This window comes from Monopterus albus, unplaced genomic scaffold (assembly GCF_001952655.1).
Source record: "Monopterus albus unplaced genomic scaffold, M_albus_1.0 scaffold17.1, whole genome shotgun sequence".
Classification (NCBI taxonomy): domain Eukaryota; kingdom Metazoa; phylum Chordata; class Actinopteri; order Synbranchiformes; family Synbranchidae; genus Monopterus; species Monopterus albus.
This window is the reverse complement of record NW_018127897.1, coordinates 1,150,660-1,170,575: the sequence shown is the minus strand read 5'-3', so window position 1 is coordinate 1,170,575 and position 19,916 is coordinate 1,150,660. Positions and strand designations below refer to the sequence as shown.

The following is a 19,916-nucleotide window of genomic DNA, read 5'->3' as shown; positions in this document are numbered from 1 at the left end:
TTCCAGAATAAATTCTGACTTTTGAACATGGATTTCCATGTAATCTGGATGGGGACTCAGATGGACCTACCCTGCCCTCTTGTGGCAGAGCTACTGACTCTGCAGTCAAAGTTTCACATGCCTGTCTCAAGATTTCTGGGGGTTTAAATGAGGTGTTAGAAGAGAATACAAAATTAAAAATGTTTTCCTACCTGGCTCACACACTGATTGCTATCATTGTAAGCATAAAGATTTAATTGTTTGAATACAGTCATTCAATCTTTTTGCCACTTGTTCTGTCTCAGTGCAGTGGCGTGACTTCTTTTTCCATTGAGTTCAGCACAGCATATTGCTATCAGCTACAAGGCAATAAAATGTGCAGTCTTTTAACAACAATAACAATGTTTCCATTTATTTGTTCATTGTCAACAACAATGGTGGGTGGTGCAGTGGTTAACACTGCTCAGGGTTTGGGATCAAGGATAGGTACAGGGACAGGGTTTAGAATGCCAGTTTCTTCTTGTTCTACTTCTTCATCCTCTTCCTTAAGATCTTCTCCAGTTGTTAATCTTTTTCAGTAATGATCCCGTTCCAGAGTTTCACAAGATCCCTGTCGAGGGCCAGTTCCTGGAGAATAGCCGGTCCGTGGGGCCTGCAGAGAGACACTTTTGTTATTTGTCAGAAAATACCAACCACATACAAATCAAAACCATCAAATCTTGCAGCTCTGAACCCTGTGAACTAAAAGCAGTGATAATTGACCTGACTTCAGGGGCAGCATGCAGACACATGTTATAGACAGCAATGAGGAAGCGCTGGGTGAAGTCCTTCCCTGCTTTTAGGATGGCATCTGCTCCCAATCTGTCAGCCAGGAGGTGGAGCTGTTGAGCAATGCTGGCCCTCATTGCTGCGCTCAGGTGGCTGTAGACAAACAAATCCACTCATTATACCTCATTTCTTTTACTTTTATTGCTTCTGCTGCCATAGAATTTTAGATTCTGCTCCCTATTGTGTTCCTATCTTAGTCCTGTATTTAGCAGTAGAAAATCTTTTTCTCTGTCCAGAACCTTACCAGTCTTCTGACCTCAGCAGCCGAAAGCAGAGAGACAAACTCTGTACAGGGTTGAACAGCAGCTGCAGCTCCTCCTGGTTCTTCCTGTCTGTCTTCTTGCCTCTGCTGACAATCTTAGGCAAGTGAAGGCAGGTTTTGGAAGAGTAGCCAGTGTTTCTGGGATTGCCTCCACCTTAGTTTGAGCCATCTGGAGTCTGTCTCTTCTGCCTACGTCTTTGTTTGTTCAGATGAAAAATACATGTCTACCTGTTTACTGTCTTCACATCTTGACCTATTTACATAGCTGTACTTTGACCTGCTGAGGACTACGACAAGGTGTGACAATGTACAAAATAAAGGTGAGAGGACAGTATTATTTACATCACTGAGTCAAATCAACTGATCTACTATTGGGAAGTAATGTGGGTATTGGGTGTCACATTGTACCCTATCATATAAAACTATGAATGTGGCTGTCCTGCACAGTAACTGACTTTAGTTTGGAAAGTTAAAGCAAATTTCTGTCTGTAATTTTACCATAATGACAAATTTTCAAGTTAAGTTTTGAATGCAGGAATCACTGTTGTAATTGTGGTATAGCTTCTTGTACCCAAGTTAAATCTCTGAAAACCTCTGACCGAAAACTACTGGAAGCCTCTGGGGTTCCTGGCTACAATTTCATACACATTCCTAGCTCTGTCACTATGCCTCATCCGTTTGTCTACAGACGTTCGGACCTGGCTCACTGACGTTCATTGACTACACAGGGATACGAGACACTCTTCTCCTGAATCGTAGAGCTGATGGAGAAGTGGGTGGAGATGATACCTCCACAGGGTTTCCAATCAGCTCATGGTCAGTGTGAGCATCCTCCTGGATGATGGTGTCTTCTAGGCTGCCAAGATGCACCTTGGCTACGTCCTCATCCTGTGTTTCTGGTCCCCTCTTGTCTCTCCGGACCCTGGAATTCATGCCATTGCTGAGCACATCCCCATTTAACAAAGGCTTGGGACCAGCTGGGGGTTGACGTGCAGGGAGGGGGTCCTGCTCCACAGAGAATCCCAGTCTCTCAAAACAGCATTGGTGCATGCTAATTCTAAGCCCCACAGCCTTGCTGTCTGATGCACCAGAGCCTCCGTCTTAGTCCTGGAGTGACTGGTGTGGACATCAGGACTCTCTTGTATCTCAAAGCTTTCAGTACTCTATGGCTGAATAAGTCAAATACACATTACAGTGATTTTATTTCCACAACAGTTTCTGTATGATTAACTGACATGATTGAAACTGCCAACACAGGCCATGAGTTGAACTCTAAGCTCAGGTAAAACCCTGAGTTGTGTTCATTTGCTGAAACACTTTTTCACAAATGAAATGTTAAAAGGTTCATTCTTCACACTGGAAACACTAATCTGCCTAAACAAAATCTTTGCAGTTAATGTGAATTGTCCAGCCAACTACATCTCATGCTTTAGAAGATTCAGCTTTTCTTTTCTTTCTCAAGGTTGACAAAAAACTTTCATGCTCAAATGCAACATGTTTGCAAGCACGTGCTTCATAGATTCATATCTCCTGCAAAACAGAAAACCTCTGTGAAATGCAGTATTTCACCAAACATCATCCTTGAACTGAGATGGAGGACACGACCTGACAGCCTTCACTGCACACATGCTTTTCTCAAATCACCATAAAGATGGGATTTTCAGCTAAATCACTTTAACTACTGCATTAAAGTATTGTTTCTGGACTGTCGGTGATGGTTTTGCAGCAATCACATGCTCTGAATGCATCGCAGAAAAACTTTCAGATGTAAACAACACACAGTTTAGACAGTAAAGTAGAGGGTTGTACTTACATTATCACCATCACCAGACCTCCTCCTCATCCAGAATCGAGAGCTATTTGAATTCATGACTTTAGCTGAAGTGTCACAAAATTTTACCAACTGGTATGAAAGACTGTTTCCACTCAACTAAATTTATGCTGTGCATTTCTCTAAGCTGCTGGTTTATGAACATGCTGTATTTGATGTCACAATGAGACTCAGGGTTCTATTTCAGTCCACAAATATTTCTGTGCAGAAACCTGGCTTTATTTCAAAAATGGTTCAGACAATTTGAAACCAAATTCCTACTCCATTTATATTTAAACTTCTCCTGTCCAGTGAAACTTTACAACCATCTGGAAAGACGTCCGTCCATTTAACTGTTTTTATATTTAACTGATTATCTGGTTGTGGTGTCTCCCCTAAATCTGATATAAAGATTTCACTAATAGACTCTGATAAAAACACGTTTAAATGACTAGTACAAGAAGCTGTAATTAATGACTATAAGATATAAGCCACTAACAGCCTATAAGTTCTTCTTGAGGCTGTCAGCACACTTTGTATCACTGCATTGTAAGAATTTCTGTTACAATAAAACAGGCATGCACTATTATTAAATGACTTGTACTATAGCTTACCTTGGAAATCATTACTTTCCTGAATCAACCAGCTGAACAGGACCCGCCACCATTTTCTTCCATCTAGTTACCAAAAGGAATCCTCAAATTTGGGTTTGTCTGAACAAATCTAGATGGAGTAGGGACTAACACGTTGATCTGTAAAACCTCAGTTTAAAACCTATTTTAGTAGAATGAATCCTATTTGGATTTTATTCAAAAAACTTTGAAAACTTTGAGTCATGCTACCTCTGTCAGGTTTGCCCGGCTGCACCTTCCTCTCTTGCTTTTCTCACTTTAGTTTTGCTTCCTCACCCTGATTACACTATCCAGCACACCTCCCCACTGCCCCTGATTATCACCAGCTGCACCTTATTAGTCTCCTCCCTATATATACCCTGCTCACCATTCAATCCATTTTCTCAGGCCCCTTTGCTCAGTGTTTTCTTTCTAGTCCTACCGTTTTCTTTCTAGTCCTACCGTTTTCTTTCTAGTCCTACCGTTTTACCTTTGCTTAGACTAGTCATTTTGTCTCTTTGCTCCTTTTTTTTTTTTTTTTTACCTTCGTCTCCATATTACTCTCAGTACATTCTCCTGTTGTTCTTTCTGTGACTACGGACCTCTCCTCTGGATCCTGGAAATACTCAGCCCTACCAGTCTCCACCATACAGGTTGATGCACAGTCTCCATGAACTGTCATTACGTGCTCCTGTCTCCTCAGCCATCCTCACCTCAACCACAACCAGTTCAGGAGTGACCCCAGCATCCGCAGCCCGACCAACAACCATCGACTGTTTCCCTCTGCCACAGATCAACACCCAGTGACTCTTTATCATACTGCGACTGTTTTATTCACTGAAATTAGCACTGTAAATAAATCCCACACTACTTGCACCGAAGTCAGCCACCTGGGTCCATCTTTTCTTTGCTCGTTCATACTCGTCTCTGAGCAACCATAACAACCTCGCCCAGATTACTGGGAGTGGAGTTCGCCGGTGAGTGCCTGCTGGCCGACCCTTGACCCATGGGACACGGTTAGGCACAGCCTGAAGAAATGACATGGTGCAGCTGCTCTGTGGGCCCACCACCTGCAGGGAAAGGAATTTGGGTTGGGTGCAGTGCAAGTCAGGCAGCAGGCAAGGTCGGGTAGCTGGGCATGCTAGGTTACTGCTGCTTCTGTTCTGACAGCGGTTTTACACCTAGTGACTGTGTTTTCACAGTTCTAGTTGTATCTTCTGTGATAAGGCCTTGGTCCTGTGGTATAGTACTGCTGACTTACTGGAGCTCTCACTTCAGCTGGCTCAGTTTGTCATGCAGGCGATCATTCTTCGCCTTTAATGGGATTGTCAGGGACAAACCAGGCAGCTATAAACTTACACACCACCACAACATGCTGCAGAGACACACACAAGTGAACTACTTAACTGGCTTCATCAATCCTAATGAACAACACTGCCTCACCCAATACCTGTAATACAAACCTCAAACAGGATTATGAAGGCAAAGCACACAGCTAGGACCAACCAGAACTGTAGTCTTCACTGTAATCTTCACTGTTCCTGCACTCTGTAGCTGCACACATCAGACATTGTGTCCTGTTTATGACATCTATATGCTTGAACCAGGCAGGATAGGTCATCTCACTTCTAACCATTGGGAACCAGCTGTATAGTTATGTCATATGTTTAGCTTTATAAACACAAAGGACACAAATAAGCCAAGCCAGGTTTTTTTCCCTTTATTTCATATTTCATCAGTAAATCGATAAATTCTGATCAATTTTTCTGTATATTTGCTCTCACCCATTTCATGTGAGATAAAATGATGGCTTCACTTAATGCCTCTGAACCTCATCAAACTCACCCAAAACAAATTTTCATTCCTTAACAGCAATAGTCTGAGGCTTTTGGTTATTTTTAGTCTAATACAGAACTCTCTTAATCCACACAAGTCACTAGAATAGAGCCTGGAGCACTACAGTAGGTACAAAACAGGTGTTCACAGGTTACTGAGGAGATTCCATTTTTTTCTTGAGACTGAAATGTTACCATGCAGCATGACTCATATAGGGTATGACAGTGTGTGCTGGATGACTAACTCCAGAACACAAGGGTTAATAATAAACAAAAGTGCAAAGAGTTTTGCAAGCAAAAAATAAAATATAGGTTAATCAAAGCAATATATTCAGAAGTGACTGTGCAAATGCATTTTAGTACAAGCTGGATGTATAGCTTTTTCTCCCATCCCATACTACGTAACTGGGTGCTACATTATACTGTCACCATGGCACATCACATACACAAATACATAAAGGCTGAGAGGAACAGGAAATGTAGCAACGTGTGGATGTAAAAACCAAGGATCAACCTGGAAATTGTAATAAATGATTAGCAGTATTTCAGTGGCAGAGGTGGGTGCCCTTGTCATTTCCTGATGCTGCTATGCAGAGACAGTGCGGTGGCTGCGTTGAGGGGGCAGTTATCCCTGTCTGTGATCAGTGACCATTAGGATGCTAGGAGAAGGGGGAGGGGTGGTAGTAGTGGGGAAATGGGGCGGTCTCTCTGAAGGAGGGAGGTGGACACATTGCCTGTGCACAATTGGAGGCAGCAAGGAGTGGAGCTGCATCTGTGTGAGGCGACAGAAAGAACCTGCATGGAATGGAGGAGCACTAGAGCAGCACTGTCGCTGTCGGCGAGACTCCCACCACCACTGCTGCTATGGATTAATGGCAGAGACTCAGAGCAGGTAGAGAGCTGATATGTCACTTGCATGCTCACTGTGGGAAATGTAATTATTAGAGGGCAAAGTGAGGGTGGAGGGCATTCTTGTGCAGTTTATTGTTATATACGTTAAAGTTGGATGAGGCTTTTTTTGACAAAGGCAGCCTAGGGGAGCAGGGCTTGCTGTCTATGGGTTTGAACCCTTAACCCAAGACATGAATACATCCATACTTTAGTAAGATGTTTCTCCAGTGTACACAGAAGCTGTTTTTGTTCACTGTTTTCTCCAGCTCTGTGATGCCCGAGGGACCAGCTGTGTGGATCCGCTGCCACCTCTGATACGATGCTTAGAGCAGGAGGGGTAGGCACCTCTCTTGCACTGTTGCTGCTGCCGCCGTTGCTGTGCTGCTGCCACCTTTGCCACTCACTACGTATGTGTTCCAAGGACTGGGAATGCCTCATAAAATTATCATGGTGGAACATAGTAGGCTGAGTATGACAGATGGCATAGTTGAAGATTAGCTGGACTCTAGCTGATATGTGCAGTAGAAACTGGAAAAAAATGTAGAAATTGGCAGATGGTCAGTAAAAAGTGCAGTGAGCTTACCAAGCTGGAATCGCACTAAATGGTTTGGTGTCAGGGTGACCAATTACCTGCCTATATCAATCTACAATTGTTCCAGATCTTAGATTATAATTCATTTATATTTTTGGCAAATAAGTTTAAATGCATGGGAGTTAGGTTAACTGAGCTCAAAATATTGAACAAAAGTAAGCAGGATATTTAGGCTATATTTGTAACAGTCAATAGGTGAGAGGCCACCTGAGAGTTTAATGTAACATCTGCAGTTTATCCTAAAAAGTCTGAAATGCTGTAACCAAAAATCTACCTCATACCTCATGGGCATCATCTTTTGACTAATTACATGGGGATTTCCTTTAATGTGAGTTTTCCTTGCTAAATAAAGCATCATTATCTCAGAAAAACTGGGCACCATGTCATTTGGAATTGATGGCAAAGATGGGAAATTAAAATTGGTTGACATGTGGTACTGTATTTTTTGTTGTTCAGATACTGCTGAATCAGAGCTTTCAGGGAAGTTATTCAGTCATGTTAATGATGTGAATGGTACAATACGAAACCCAAAATACAGTATATGACACCAACCCAGCATGTGGCATGCAGGCTTGTCAAAAGGTAGACATATAGTCATTAGGACATATACAGGCAGGTTGTAGTTGTCCTTCATACTATAAATAATGAGGCAAATGAGAAGCAGCTGGGTGGACAAATGACTGGGTCAGGTGAAGGCCTGGTACTGTGAACTCAGCAGCAATAGCTAATGGGCAGGTGTGAAACAGCATGTATGGAATAACAGTGGATTACAGTTTGTGCAGCACTGAAATTAATGATATAAACAAGCCAGAGATCAGAGAAAACAGGAACCTCAGTCTGTGCTGTTTATAAGGTATACACTGAACATGTACCGTATGTTCATGTATATTTTTGTTTGTGTGTGAACCTTAGATTTTTGCCTTCTGCTATGCATTTTGTAGGTTTCTTTTTCTTTTGTTTTGTTAAGGATGTTTGCATATTGTAGCAGCGTGCCATCTTTATGTTGATCTCACTAGAAGTCTCATCATGATCATGGTTGTGTACCATACTAATATATTTCATGTTTATTTGATATCACTGATTTGCTTTTTCAGCGTGAAGTGTAAATCAAATTTTTACAGTTATTTTAAATAAGTGTTTTTATATACATTGTAGCACGTGTTTATATTATCTTTGTAGATTAGTATATTTCGATGCTGTACTTTGGAATTTCTCATATTCTCAAAAAGACTAATGTAGAATCCAGCTAACTCTGCAGCTTGCTTTTCAGCCAGGCGTTGGTGATAGCAGGGGAGAAGCCAAAGACATTGATGAATTTGCTGAGTTATTGACTAAGGATGTTGTAGTCTTGTCTTTATTGATCTGCTTAAATTGAGAGGGTGACATTGTAGCTTTGTGGTCAGATTCCAGCCACATTCTCCATCCATAAGTTAAGTTTATAACCATGATAGTGGATGATTTAAAGAGCAAGATCAAAGAAATGGCATGTAAATCAAATTTATTCAGTACTTTATGCTTTGTAGTGGAGCATGCTTCAGCAAATCAATGCAGCAATTTGACTGAGATTCAGGCAGTCTCTGTGCTTTATGGGGGGAAAGTGTGTGTGTGTGTGTGTGTAGTAGTGACTACTGTACTTGCCTTCTGATGCTTTGATGAAAGTATGCATAAAAAATTAAGAAAATATTATAGAGGATAAAGGAAGCATTAACTGGAAAGAAAGACATAACAGTCAAGCCCTGAGTGTGAGTTTGCATCCTACAGTTTTCAAAGTTCAAGTTATGTGTCCCTTTTACACATGGACAGAGTGGGTCTCTGCAGACATATAAAAGACCCTGACATTTCTTACACATTTTGAAGCTTGAGCAACCATGTGATTTGCCGCAGGTTTGTCTTCTTGTGATAGCTTGACCCATTAGCCCCTGCAGGCCTGTTCAGTAATCAATCCATGCATTTACATTATCTAAGTGCAAGACTTGTTGTGATGAATGAAGGAGGGACAGTACATACAGAAAATAGGAAGTGGGCTAAGTCATCTACAATCGTATTCAAACTTGCTTAGTTGGTATACAAGTCCTCCAAAAAATGTTCTTAGAATTATTTCTTGGGAATATAATTCACCATAAAACAACATAAACATCAGACTGGAAATCCCGTTAAACAGTTTAACACTGAACATAGTCCACCCACGGCTCATGGCTGCTGTAGTTCTATTACAGACATTTATCTGAGTAATGGACATCTGTTATCTTTGTAGTGCCGTTGTATAGTCATTGTGTCTGGCTCAAAGCTTTGGTTTCTCTGTCTCTTTAAAGCAGTACCACAGAGGTCATATGCAGCCTGCGGTAAGGTCAGACAGGTGACTCCACTGATGTTTGAGAGATGCTAGGACCAGAGTTGGGAATGGATTAGTTTTCAAGAAAGGAACATATATCGAACAAATTAAATCAGATTCAGTTGTATATGCTGAAGTAGCTACAGTTTAATACAAACTTTTTCTTTTCCTTCATTTTGCTTTTACACACCTTTCAGGGATTCCAAAGCTCTCCTCCTATGCAAAAGCAGAGGACAAGCTGTTCAAATACCTCTTTGGAAATTATCAGAAATGGGTTCGTCCGGTGGAACAGCTAAATCAGACGATCTGTGTGAAGTTTGGACTGGCTATCTCCCAGCTCGTTGACGTGGTGAGGATACAAAAGCACTGATTCCTGAATAACGTTTATGAATTTAACTGAGCTGCTAACTGCATGAATGTAAAATAAAGCAAAAATGTTTACATTTAAATGTCTTATTTTGGCATTCTAGGATGAGAAAAACCAACTGATGACAACCAATGTGTGGATGAGACAGGCAAGTACTGTCGAACTATTCATCTGTCCTAAACCCCTGATGCAGCATTACATTTCACCATCATCAGTAAGCATGCAGGTAAAGAAGACAGGCTGTTGTTTTTTGTGCTACATTATGGATGCAGAAATAGTCCAAAACAACATGGCATGGAGAGACAACCAGCCAGCCTCTTCACACCCCTTTTTAATCTGCTCTGGTGGCATGTCACTGACAGTTCTCATTTTTTTTGAGTCCCTTCGGCCTTGTGTCCACACACTTGCTTCCGCAAGAGACCTTCTTTTGCTCCTGTCAGCCTTATTCATGATCTTAGGTGTCCTGTCTGTCACACTTCTTATAAATTATCCACACAGGCCAGGCTCTGCCAGACAGGTCGGTTGTTTCTGTTAACAGTGATGGATTGCATCAGCAAAAATAGAGCTGGAAGGGCAGCAACCATTTTGCGATGCCAGTTTGTCATAGATGTCCTTTGCTAAGTGGAAAAAATGTTTGATCTTGAGATGTTTTTGTTCTTTCCTTCATTTGATGCTCTCCTCTTTGGTTTAGAAAACAGATACTGTTCTTAAGCTTTTGTCACCCACTGGCTTACATTCCAGATTACTCACTCACAAGGTGCTTACCATGTACAGCATGCCTAAGCTAAGTCAAATAGGTTTGTTGTTTGGTCATTTAATAACAGTAAATTTAGCTACACTTGCTCAGACCCTTCTCTTAGGCCTGGAGCTGGGTGAAATATTGCATATAGCAAAACTACTATACCCTCTAAAGAAAAGTTTAACATTTTGGAAAGTGTGTCTGTTTGATTCCCTGCTGAGACCCAAACAAGATAAGTGACATGAGTGACAGCACTGACTGCAGTAAAAATTATCACCAGCTAGTTATCGCTAGTATCTCATTATCTTAACTTAGCACAAAGACTGGTGAGAGGAGGAAACGGCTCATCTTTTAATTCTCAAGGACATAAATAAGCATAGTTTCCAAAACCAACCAAACCAAAAATCAAACCTTTCCCACAGATGTAGATTTTATGTTGGGTTTTCACTAGATTTCCAATGTTATCTGTATGCAGGAGTGGACTGACATGAAACTCAGGTGGATCCCTGACGACTATCTGGGAATCACAACCATCCGCGTCCCTTCTGACAGGATCTGGCTCCCAGATGTTGTATTGTATGATAAGTATGTGTCCTTATACAGTATATACTAAGGAAAGTAAACAGGTGTCACATATTTTGTCTGATAGTCATCATGACCATACTGACATGCTGGCAGTACTGTGTCAGAAACAATAGTTTCATAAAGCCTGTGTTGAACCATGGTTGGTGTGACAGCTTGGCTGAACTTTGTGGAACATCAAATCACTGTGTGGGCTATAATCTTTTATACTAAATGAGGGCTGTGCAAAAATTTAATTGACATTCTAAAATCATAAAAGTATTTTTGATAAAGTGCAATCATGTTGACCTTCACAGAGTTAATCAGACCAATCTATCAGCTACAACTCTGGCCAAAGCATTTACGTTTCAGATGAATTGATGTTATGTCTTCCAACAGTTCAGATGGACGTTTTGAGGGAACTGTCACCAAAGCAGTTGTAAAGTATGATGGGACCATTTTATGGTCACCACCCGCCAATTACAAGTCAGCCTGCACCATTGATGTTACCTTCTTCCCATTTGACCTCCAGAACTGTTCAATGAAGTTTGGCTCCTGGACATACGATGGCTCCCAGGTGAGCTCTCTCCTCTACAGTGCATGTCCACCACGTTAATGTTTGTCATGGCCAGTAACTGAAATGAGATTGCCCTCTATATTTAACAGGTGGACATCATTCTGGAGGACTTCCATGTGGACAAGCGAGACTATTTTGACAATGGTGAATGGGAGATAGTGAAGGCCACAGGCAGCCGTGGTCTGAGGACAGATGACAACTCTTCCTACCCCACCATCACTTACTTCTTTATCATCCGCAGGCTGCCTCTCTTTTATACACTATTTTTGATCATCCCCTGCATTGGCCTGTCCTTCCTCACCATCCTTGTTTTCCATTTGCCCTCCAATGGTGGGGAGAAGATCTCTCTCTGCACATCAGTGCTGGTGTCGCTCACTGTTTTCCTTCTGGTCATTGAGGAGATTATCCCCTCCTCTTCAAAAGCTATCCCTCTCATCGGGGAGTACCTGGTCTTCACCATGATCTTCGTCACACTGTCTATCATCATCACCGTTTTTGCCATCAACATCCACCATCGCTCTTCCTCTACACATCACGGCATGGCACCTTGGGTGAGAAAGATTTTCCTACATCGATTGCCGAAGCTGCTGTGCATGCGCAGCCATGTGGACCGTTATGCCACAGCAGCAGTGACCAGGGCGAGAGGATCAGGAGGGCTGGGCATGATGAAGGACTCAGCACCTGAGGTCACCCCTCTACTCTACACCAGACATAACCTACAAGCAGCTTTGGATTCTATTCGATACATAAGCATGCATTTGGTGAAAGAAAATGAGGTCAGAGAGGTGAGTATGTTGGATTGTGCATATTTGCACATTTACAGGTAATAATGAAAATAGTTAGTAGTAATATATACATGATTTTTCTGATATATAGCAAAAGAAAAGATGGCCACAAATGCCATAATAAACCTCACAAACTGTAATACTGTATGTTACTTATGTCTTGTTGCATCTCTATGTGCTTCTTTTCTGGTACAGGTGGTACAAGACTGGAAGTTTGTGGCCCAAGTTCTGGATCGAATGTTTCTCTGGGCTTTTCTCCTGGTGTCGATCCTGGGCTCCGCTTTCCTCTTCATCCCGGTTATTTATAAATGGGCCAACATTGTCGTCCCTAATCATGCTGGAAGTACCCTGTAAGAACCGCAGTTCAGCTAACCACAAATGGAGGGAAACGTGAACAGCTCACTGTGGGTCCTGTTGTGCAGACTGAGATACTGGGATCACGGTCGTTCTGTAAGCTACAAGCTATGCCAGAGCTGAAGCTGCAGAGCTGGCTGCATCTCACAGAGACATGTTTTTTAGAAAAATATTTGAATTCTGCATTTCTGAGTTTGAAGTGAAATGAAATGACTCAGTTGATTACATGTACTACATACTATACAGTACTACTTAGTGTATAAGACAAAAATACAACACTTAGCCATGTACTGTACATTTTTGTCCATATCTCAAACATCAGTACATTTCAATACATTCATTTTATCTACTATAGTAGGTGGGATTTTGCACTGAGTCTAGTAGACATTCATAGATACAAAATAAAAAGATGTCCTCGTATTTAAGACAAATATCTGACTTGTGCTGATGCAGGTTTCTGGGCAAAATTATGAAAGCCAATTCAGTTTAGTTCAGTTCATTTAAATACAACTTTATATATCCCTGGAAAGGCAGTTAAAAGGCAGCTTGCCATCCAGATAAACCAATTCATTGACACAATAAACAGGAGAAGAACTCTTACATATTACACTGTGTGACTATACAATATTTATAGTATTTGGAAAGACAACTACTTTGTCACTTTGGGGCATAACTGAAATAAAGGTGATAATTCAACATTGTTTTTCTGCAAGTCCCTGTCTCTCAGAGCACCTTCTTCAGTACTCACAAGACATTGCACTCCCCTGTCTCTCAGAGCACCTTCTTCAGTTCTCACAAGACATTGCACTCAGTAGAGTGTGGAAAGGAAGCTTTCTTGTCAGGGCTTGAATGTTTCAGCCTGAGAACAATTCCTGTGCTCTTTGGGATGAATGTAAGCAGACTCTTGGTAACAGATTAGTAAGTAAATACTGTGGGTACAGGATGTTTCTGACCTATTGTGGCTTATCACAAAGACCTAGCTCAATCAAAAGCAGATCTTGGTACTTGACTGATGTTGCATGCAGATATCTCTGTCATTTAGAGAAATTTGATTAAAAGCCTTAGGTTCTCTACACCATTGTTCACATCTGCAAGAACTAGAAGGTTCTCTGTGGTTGAGCCTGCACTGCCTCTCCATGGCCATGTTTAGAAAAGCAACACCACCAGGGTGGACACACTGGTGACTGTACTGATGAAACCAGTTCCAATTACAATAGAGACTGCAAATAAAATCATACCGAACAAACAAAAAGAAGCTCATCCAAAAAATGTCAGTTTGTTTTTTTGTTTACCTGAGATACAAACCACCAGAGACCCAGATTAACTGAGCAGAAAGTTTGTATTAGTAACAGTGCATACTTTTTCTGTTTCCTATCATTTCCTTCATACCAATGTTTCCCCTCTCACCCACTATTACAACTCTACACTCGGTTGTCAGTTTATTAGGTACACTATGCTAAAACTAATGCAATATAATACAACTCTCCTGCAATAAATTACTGAATATGAATACATTCATATGGCCAGGATAGAAACATGCCAACTATAAACTGTTATTTTATGTTTTATATGAGTAGACAATGGAATCAACAAAGAACAAAATTGTCTCACTGAATGCAACAAAAAGAAATATTGTTCTACACTGTTTAATCAATCAACACAATGATGACATCAACACGTGCATTGTTCATGATTATAAACAAGTATATTTTATAAAGCACTAGTTATACAAAAAGGTATGCATGCGCACTCCTTTCACTGAAAGTTCACTCAAAGTAATTTGTTGGATTGACTTAACCCAGCTATGTCAACAATTTCCACATAACTGTGTTGCGTTAGGAGTATTACTAAATTATATCTAATGTCAAACTAACTTTTTATGCACAACCTACATGACTGTATTAAGTAATTCCAACATTATCTGTTCAGCTTGTATTTAATTAATAAGTCAGTGTCTGGGTAACTAAACCAACTCACATAAATTCAGCATAATGCTGTTTATTTTTCTTTACTTAACTTTAAAAAAATTCCAAACTTGTTACAAAATCTGGCAGTTGATCACAGACCTATAAAAATTGCCATAACAAAAATATTTCCACCTTATATTTTTCAGTGTTTCATAAAATAATACAACAGAAAATACTGCAGTGGATAAGGTTCTGATGTTTTGATAGATTCAACAATAATAACTTGGTCAAATTAGCTTTGGATTTCTGAATAAAAACTGCTTACAGTTTCAGTAGCTTATACACATGGGATTTGTCAAATAAGACAAAAAAAAAATCCCACTTTACACTGTCCCTTGAACACAACACTCAACAGTCTAGAAACATCAAAGTTTGCTTACCTCAGTTAACATCAAATATGTGCCATGAAATGCTTCAAAAAAGTCTTTTTTTAAATGGACAACATAAAATACAAACAGAAAAAAAAATCCAGGTCTGAATGGACATTTAAGAACAGTGCTTATTTCAGTAAAATTAAAATGAAACCTCTTTCACAGCTTCTGTCACTTTTCTCTTTTGTGAACATTCAGAAAGTCTAACACATATGCAGGTAATACCAACATATCTATCTTATAATTGAAACAATTTGTTTTTTAGCACCTGAACCTTTGTTGACAGGCGTTTGCCATCCAGTTCCATCATAAGTATTTGAAGAACCTCAAATGTGTACTTCAGGTTTGTTGGGTAGCTCAAATTCAATGAGTACATGAGGCCAAATAAGACTGCGAGTGCATTTGCTATGTTACCAAGGTTGTTAAGCACTTCCACACCTTCAATTACAATTCCAACATCTTCCAGGTCATCTGTGGGTTCAGCACCTTCCTTTATTATGGCAAAAATTCCAAGTATTGTTGCGCCACCTGGCCGGTGCATCAGCAAAAGACATGAGCTACTGAGCATGTGCAAAGTCTGTCCTATGGAAACTCAGACAAACTAGGTCACATGACCACTAATTTCAGAAGAAAATAGGATCTGAATGGATTCACTCAACACTGTTACGTTGTATTAAATCAAGTGGCTTTTGTGACTATAACAAGTTTTCAGTTTTAGTTTAACCTACTAAAGTGGGTTGTGTTTTAAAAGCTCACAGGTGTATTAATTAATTTGGACACAGATGCATTTAATTAATTGAGCATGTCATAAAGTTCACTTTTTTGAGTGTTCACTGTCTTGATTCTAATTGATTTTAGTAGTTTTTAAGCTGGTTTATAATGATGGCAAATAAAAATGTGTAAGGATAGTTTATCCCTCGTGCACATGCAGCCTCCAGCTATGTTTGCTCTTCAGGTGATACTGTGGTAATGCAGAGTCCAGATGTTTCTCATCTGCTGCATGTCTAGAAAATTTAATTCATTCAGTAATTTCAAAGATTATCATTGCTTTATATGAATAGCAGTGACACACTGAAGAAAGAAAGAAAGAAACAAGACAAAACAAAATAAAAACAGGTGTTCAAGTTTTGCCTTTAACTGACAGTAATATCAGGTGAGTGCTGCGTTTTTTTCTGTTTGAAGGACATAGCGTACAAACTTGCTGAAACTGGTGCTGCAGTTAGGTCATCTGTGGTTGGAAAGTACACAGTTAGACAGATAGACGTTATCTCTTTTGACACAGTTATTCTTTGCTCACTGGTTTACATGACAGAATTAGCTGCTGTGAGAGAAAGGTGGCCACAAAACACTGTTCACACCTGCCCTTCTGCCACTTTTCAAATAAAGATGTGGTTTTCCTCTGAGACGTACTGAACCCACAAACAAAAATATCAGCATAGTGTGACATAAAGGACAACATCATACTGGCTTATAGATTCTGACATAAAACATTTAATATTTGTTTGACTACTCCAGTCCCATTTTCTCTCCATATTGTCTGTCATTGTGTTCTGTGTTTAACCTGTCTCAAACTATACAAAAATGCAATGAAAAAAAAAAACTATTATTTAAAACAACAAGAATAACTTGTTTGTCAAATTCAGTACTAGCATATTACATCATGATGATAACTCATGATAAAGTACCTTTAGCAAATTTTTAGGTGGCACAGCTCTGCTCAGTGTCGTCAAACTCATCATTACTGCCATCTGCATGTTAGAAATTAAAATATTTGGCTTTAATAAAGACAATAAAGCCTTCCTCTGTAATGCAAAAAGTTGCTAAATACAGGATTGTTATTACTCACCTACAGCAGCGTACACATCCTCATAATCGTCAGAGTAAGTGGAGTCCGCAATGCTCGAAGCATTCTGATACCTGATGAGAAAATATCTGCAAGCTAAATAATACTACTGTAACCACAACAGTAACATTAGTAACTTTGCACAATAATATTATTCTACACTGGTGTAAAGATAATGCAACATAAAAAGTGTCAGAACAAATTAATGTAAAAAATAATAACTGAAAAAAATCTTTCAGTAACAAAAGTCACTCAGCAAATTAAATTATTTTTTATGATTTATTATAAATATATGCTTATATTATAAAGTAATAAAGCCTATATTACTTTCCTTCTGTGTCAAAGCAACACCCAAGTAAAACAGATTTATGTTCTTACCCATCTTCATCCTCTATATTGAAAGTTTCTCCTGGTAAATGAAAAAAAAAAAACAATGTATACAGTAAAACAAACAAGAAAAAAACCTGAGCAATAAAAGAAGAAAATAAATTGACTCATTTCTTCTGCTATGGCTTTATATCTCAGTAGGTGTGTGTGTAATTATATTTGTTTTACATAGCTTAACTCTTTTCTTAAGAAAGTCACAAATGACTTAATTACAAGGTACTGTATGTAGTGATAGAAATAATTAGAACCCACCAAACAGATGATATTTTCTTTCTAATTCATCAAAGGTAATTTTATTAGAATTTCCCCCCAGGGTGGGTGTTTACTGTAATTCAGTTTTCAACATACTGTCTTGTGCTTCCAGATCCTCTCCCTCTGTCTGCTCCTGCTGTTCCTCCAACATGTTTGCATTTGGCTGCTCACTCGTTCCACTTTAAGAAAACACAATTTATAGAATATGAAAGTCCTTTTATTAAGTCAGTACTCTTTGACATGTTTTTATCCTAATAAAATTGTCGAGCTGGCATGGTGTTGCAGTGGTTAGCTCTTCTAGATTTTTGATTCAAACCTCACCACAGGCTAGGGCCTTTCTTTGTGGAGTTTACATATTCAGTGTGGGTTTTTTTTCTGGGTACTCTGGCTTCCTCCTACTCTGTGCGGGTTAGGTTGATGAGTGACTCTAAATTAGCCGTAGGTGTGAATGAGAGTGTGACTGGTTGACTGTCTCTACGTGTCAGCTCTGTGATAGACTGATAAACCAGGGTGTACCGTGCCTTTTCCTAGTGTCAACTGAGATCCAGCACACCATGTCCAGTGCTCATCCGCCAAAGAGACAGGATAAGGAGTATGCAGTAGACGGATGGATGGATAAAACAGTAAAGACCACAGGTCTGGGAGTGTCATCAGACTCACCTTGTATTGCACAGGTTGGAGCAGCCTGCTGAAATAGGAATAAAACACAACTTTGCAGTAAATTACGTAAATGCACACTGTATGTTTGAGTTAATGAAGTAGTTGGTGTGATAAACCAGTCATACAATTTAAAAGCTACTGCCAAACACTAAAATAGATTTTTTAGTCTGTCAGTCAATGAAAGTATCATTTTAGTGCATATTAATTATTTCTCTCTAACAAGCTGACCTTGTTTGATCCAGCACAGGCCCAGTAACAGGATCACGGTTATCAATCCACCGTAAATAAATAAATGATTAAACAAACTCCCTGTAAAGCAAAACAAATATCATGGATATTATTATATTTCAAAAAGTGTTTTATGCTTCAATAAGAAAAATTCTGAATGAAAATTAAAGCACCAACTAAACTGAACAGAAAAACTAAATTTTTTTTTTTATTGAATTCTGTTACCATGAACTGCTGACATCCTCACCTTTGACCTCAAGTAATACCCTGTTATTTCCATAGAGTGTTTCTTCATGTTCTTTTATGCATTTTGACGGCAGCACCACACAGCTGTAATGACCCGAATCCCTCATGACAGCACCCTCAATGATGAAATTCGATTCCATCCGTTTAATATTAAATGCTTGCACTTGAAGGATTTTTTCATTCTTCCTCAAGTAAGACTGGATGAGTTGACATTCACCGAATGTTTGCAGGGTGTCATTAAAAGTACACCTGAATTTAACATCGTATCCCTCGCTGACAGTAGATGGCCCAACCAATGAGAGTTCTGCAGGGAGAAAATTGGCTGCGTAGCGGCGGTAGAAAATGAGAAGAAAAAGATAACACTGGCATACAGTAATACTTCTGTAGGAGTGGAAATACTTACCTATAATCAGAATCTGGATGGTGTTGTGCGCTCTTGTAGCTACTACTACAGAAGGTTTGAACTTCATTTTGGAGTAAGCGCAGCTATAATTTCCACTGTGTTGGCGACCAGCTCTGTGTATGATGAAGGTAGTGTCACTTTGATCTTGTGTCTGCTCCAGCATCTTGATGCCAAGGCCATCCTTACATAAATAAACATACACCATGGTGGGTCTCTTTAACCCAAATGTGCTACAGGTTATATAAAGGTTATCGTTCTCCCTTATAGTTTTCTCTTGGGCAAAGATCCTCGCAGGAAAAGTTTCTGTAGAATTCATTTGTGGAAAAAGAGACAAACATTTTTTGATAAATGATACAGAACAGTCACAGTGTGAATACAGCACACGTCTTCTCATGAATCAAAGCTTACCATTAGTTTGGCTCACAACCTGCTGTGCAACAGCACCTTGAAGAAAAAAGTTAAAAATAAACCTTTATCCTTTAGCTTGTGTGCAAAACTTCACTAATTGTAAATACAGAAAATTAAATAGTTAAACATGTCAATACTCACATAGCAGAATGGTGAATGGACTCAAGATTATAAGCAATTTAATACCCATAGCATCCCATAGGTGTGCACAGCATACCTTGTGAAACCCTGCATAGAAACTATCATGTTCTAAGCTTCACCGAGAGAAGGCTGGAAGATTACACAAACTGTAATGATTCATTTCCTGTGCTGTGGTCACCTGTGACACGTTAACACATTTGTTCCAAAATTAAACATCACCAGCTGAAAGCGATTGTCGATAAGAAAGTAAAACTCACCAGACAGTATTTTTTAAAACTGTTGTAACTGAACTTTTTATATGTAGTAGTGAACATTATCTTCCATTAAGATTTCATTGGTGTTCCCTTTGTCCCCGATTATTAGCCAGTTTTTATGGAAAGTAACCCTCAGAAAATATTCACTGATACCTTTAGAAGCGTATTCATTTCATATATTGTACATCATCTGGGAGAGCTCCTGCCAATCAGCCACAAATTCATTAGCGTAG

At 39.6% G+C, this 19,916-nt stretch overlaps 1 protein-coding gene and 1 long non-coding RNA gene across 3 annotated transcripts; one reads left to right on the top strand and one right to left on the bottom strand.

Annotated features, from left to right (window-relative positions):
• Positions 1-357: 357 nt before the first annotated feature.
• LOC109955866 (uncharacterized) lies at positions 358-3,821 on the bottom strand. Its single transcript, XR_002274345.1, has 3 exons — positions 3,494-3,821; positions 742-900; positions 358-631 (listed from the first exon to the last, which is right to left on the bottom strand). It is a non-coding gene; the product is annotated as an uncharacterized LOC109955866 (long non-coding RNA).
• Positions 3,822-5,628: 1,807 nt separating this feature from the next.
• chrna5 (cholinergic receptor, nicotinic, alpha 5) lies at positions 5,629-13,221 on the top strand. 2 transcript variants are annotated; one of them, XM_020592424.1, is made up of 8 exons: positions 5,629-6,217; positions 6,483-6,623; positions 9,338-9,489; positions 9,611-9,655; positions 10,722-10,831; positions 11,207-11,384; positions 11,474-12,169; positions 12,365-13,221. In XM_020592424.1, exons 2-8 carry the CDS (start codon positions 6,536-6,538, stop codon positions 12,521-12,523), a joined length of 1,428 nt encoding a protein of 475 aa, XP_020448080.1. In that variant the 5' UTR covers positions 5,629-6,217; positions 6,483-6,535; the 3' UTR covers positions 12,524-13,221. The 2 variants fall into 2 exon arrangements, with proteins under 2 accessions (XP_020448080.1, XP_020448081.1); XM_020592425.1 differs by having other exon boundaries at positions 6,202-6,217; positions 6,483-6,553.
• Positions 13,222-19,916: the final 6,695 nt, after the last annotated feature.

Excerpts from the sequence above, each read along its gene's own strand:
- chrna5 (XM_020592424.1), top strand. The coding sequence starts at position 6,536 with ATGCTTAGAGCAGGAGGGGTAGGCACCTCTCTTGCACTGTTGCTGCTG. Across the intron at positions 9,490-9,610 it reads TCTCCCAGCTCGTTGACGTG|GATGAGAAAAACCAACTGAT; the intron begins GTGAGGATACAA and ends TTGGCATTCTAG. Across the intron at positions 12,170-12,364 it reads AAGAAAATGAGGTCAGAGAG|GTGGTACAAGACTGGAAGTT; the intron begins GTGAGTATGTTG and ends TTTCTGGTACAG.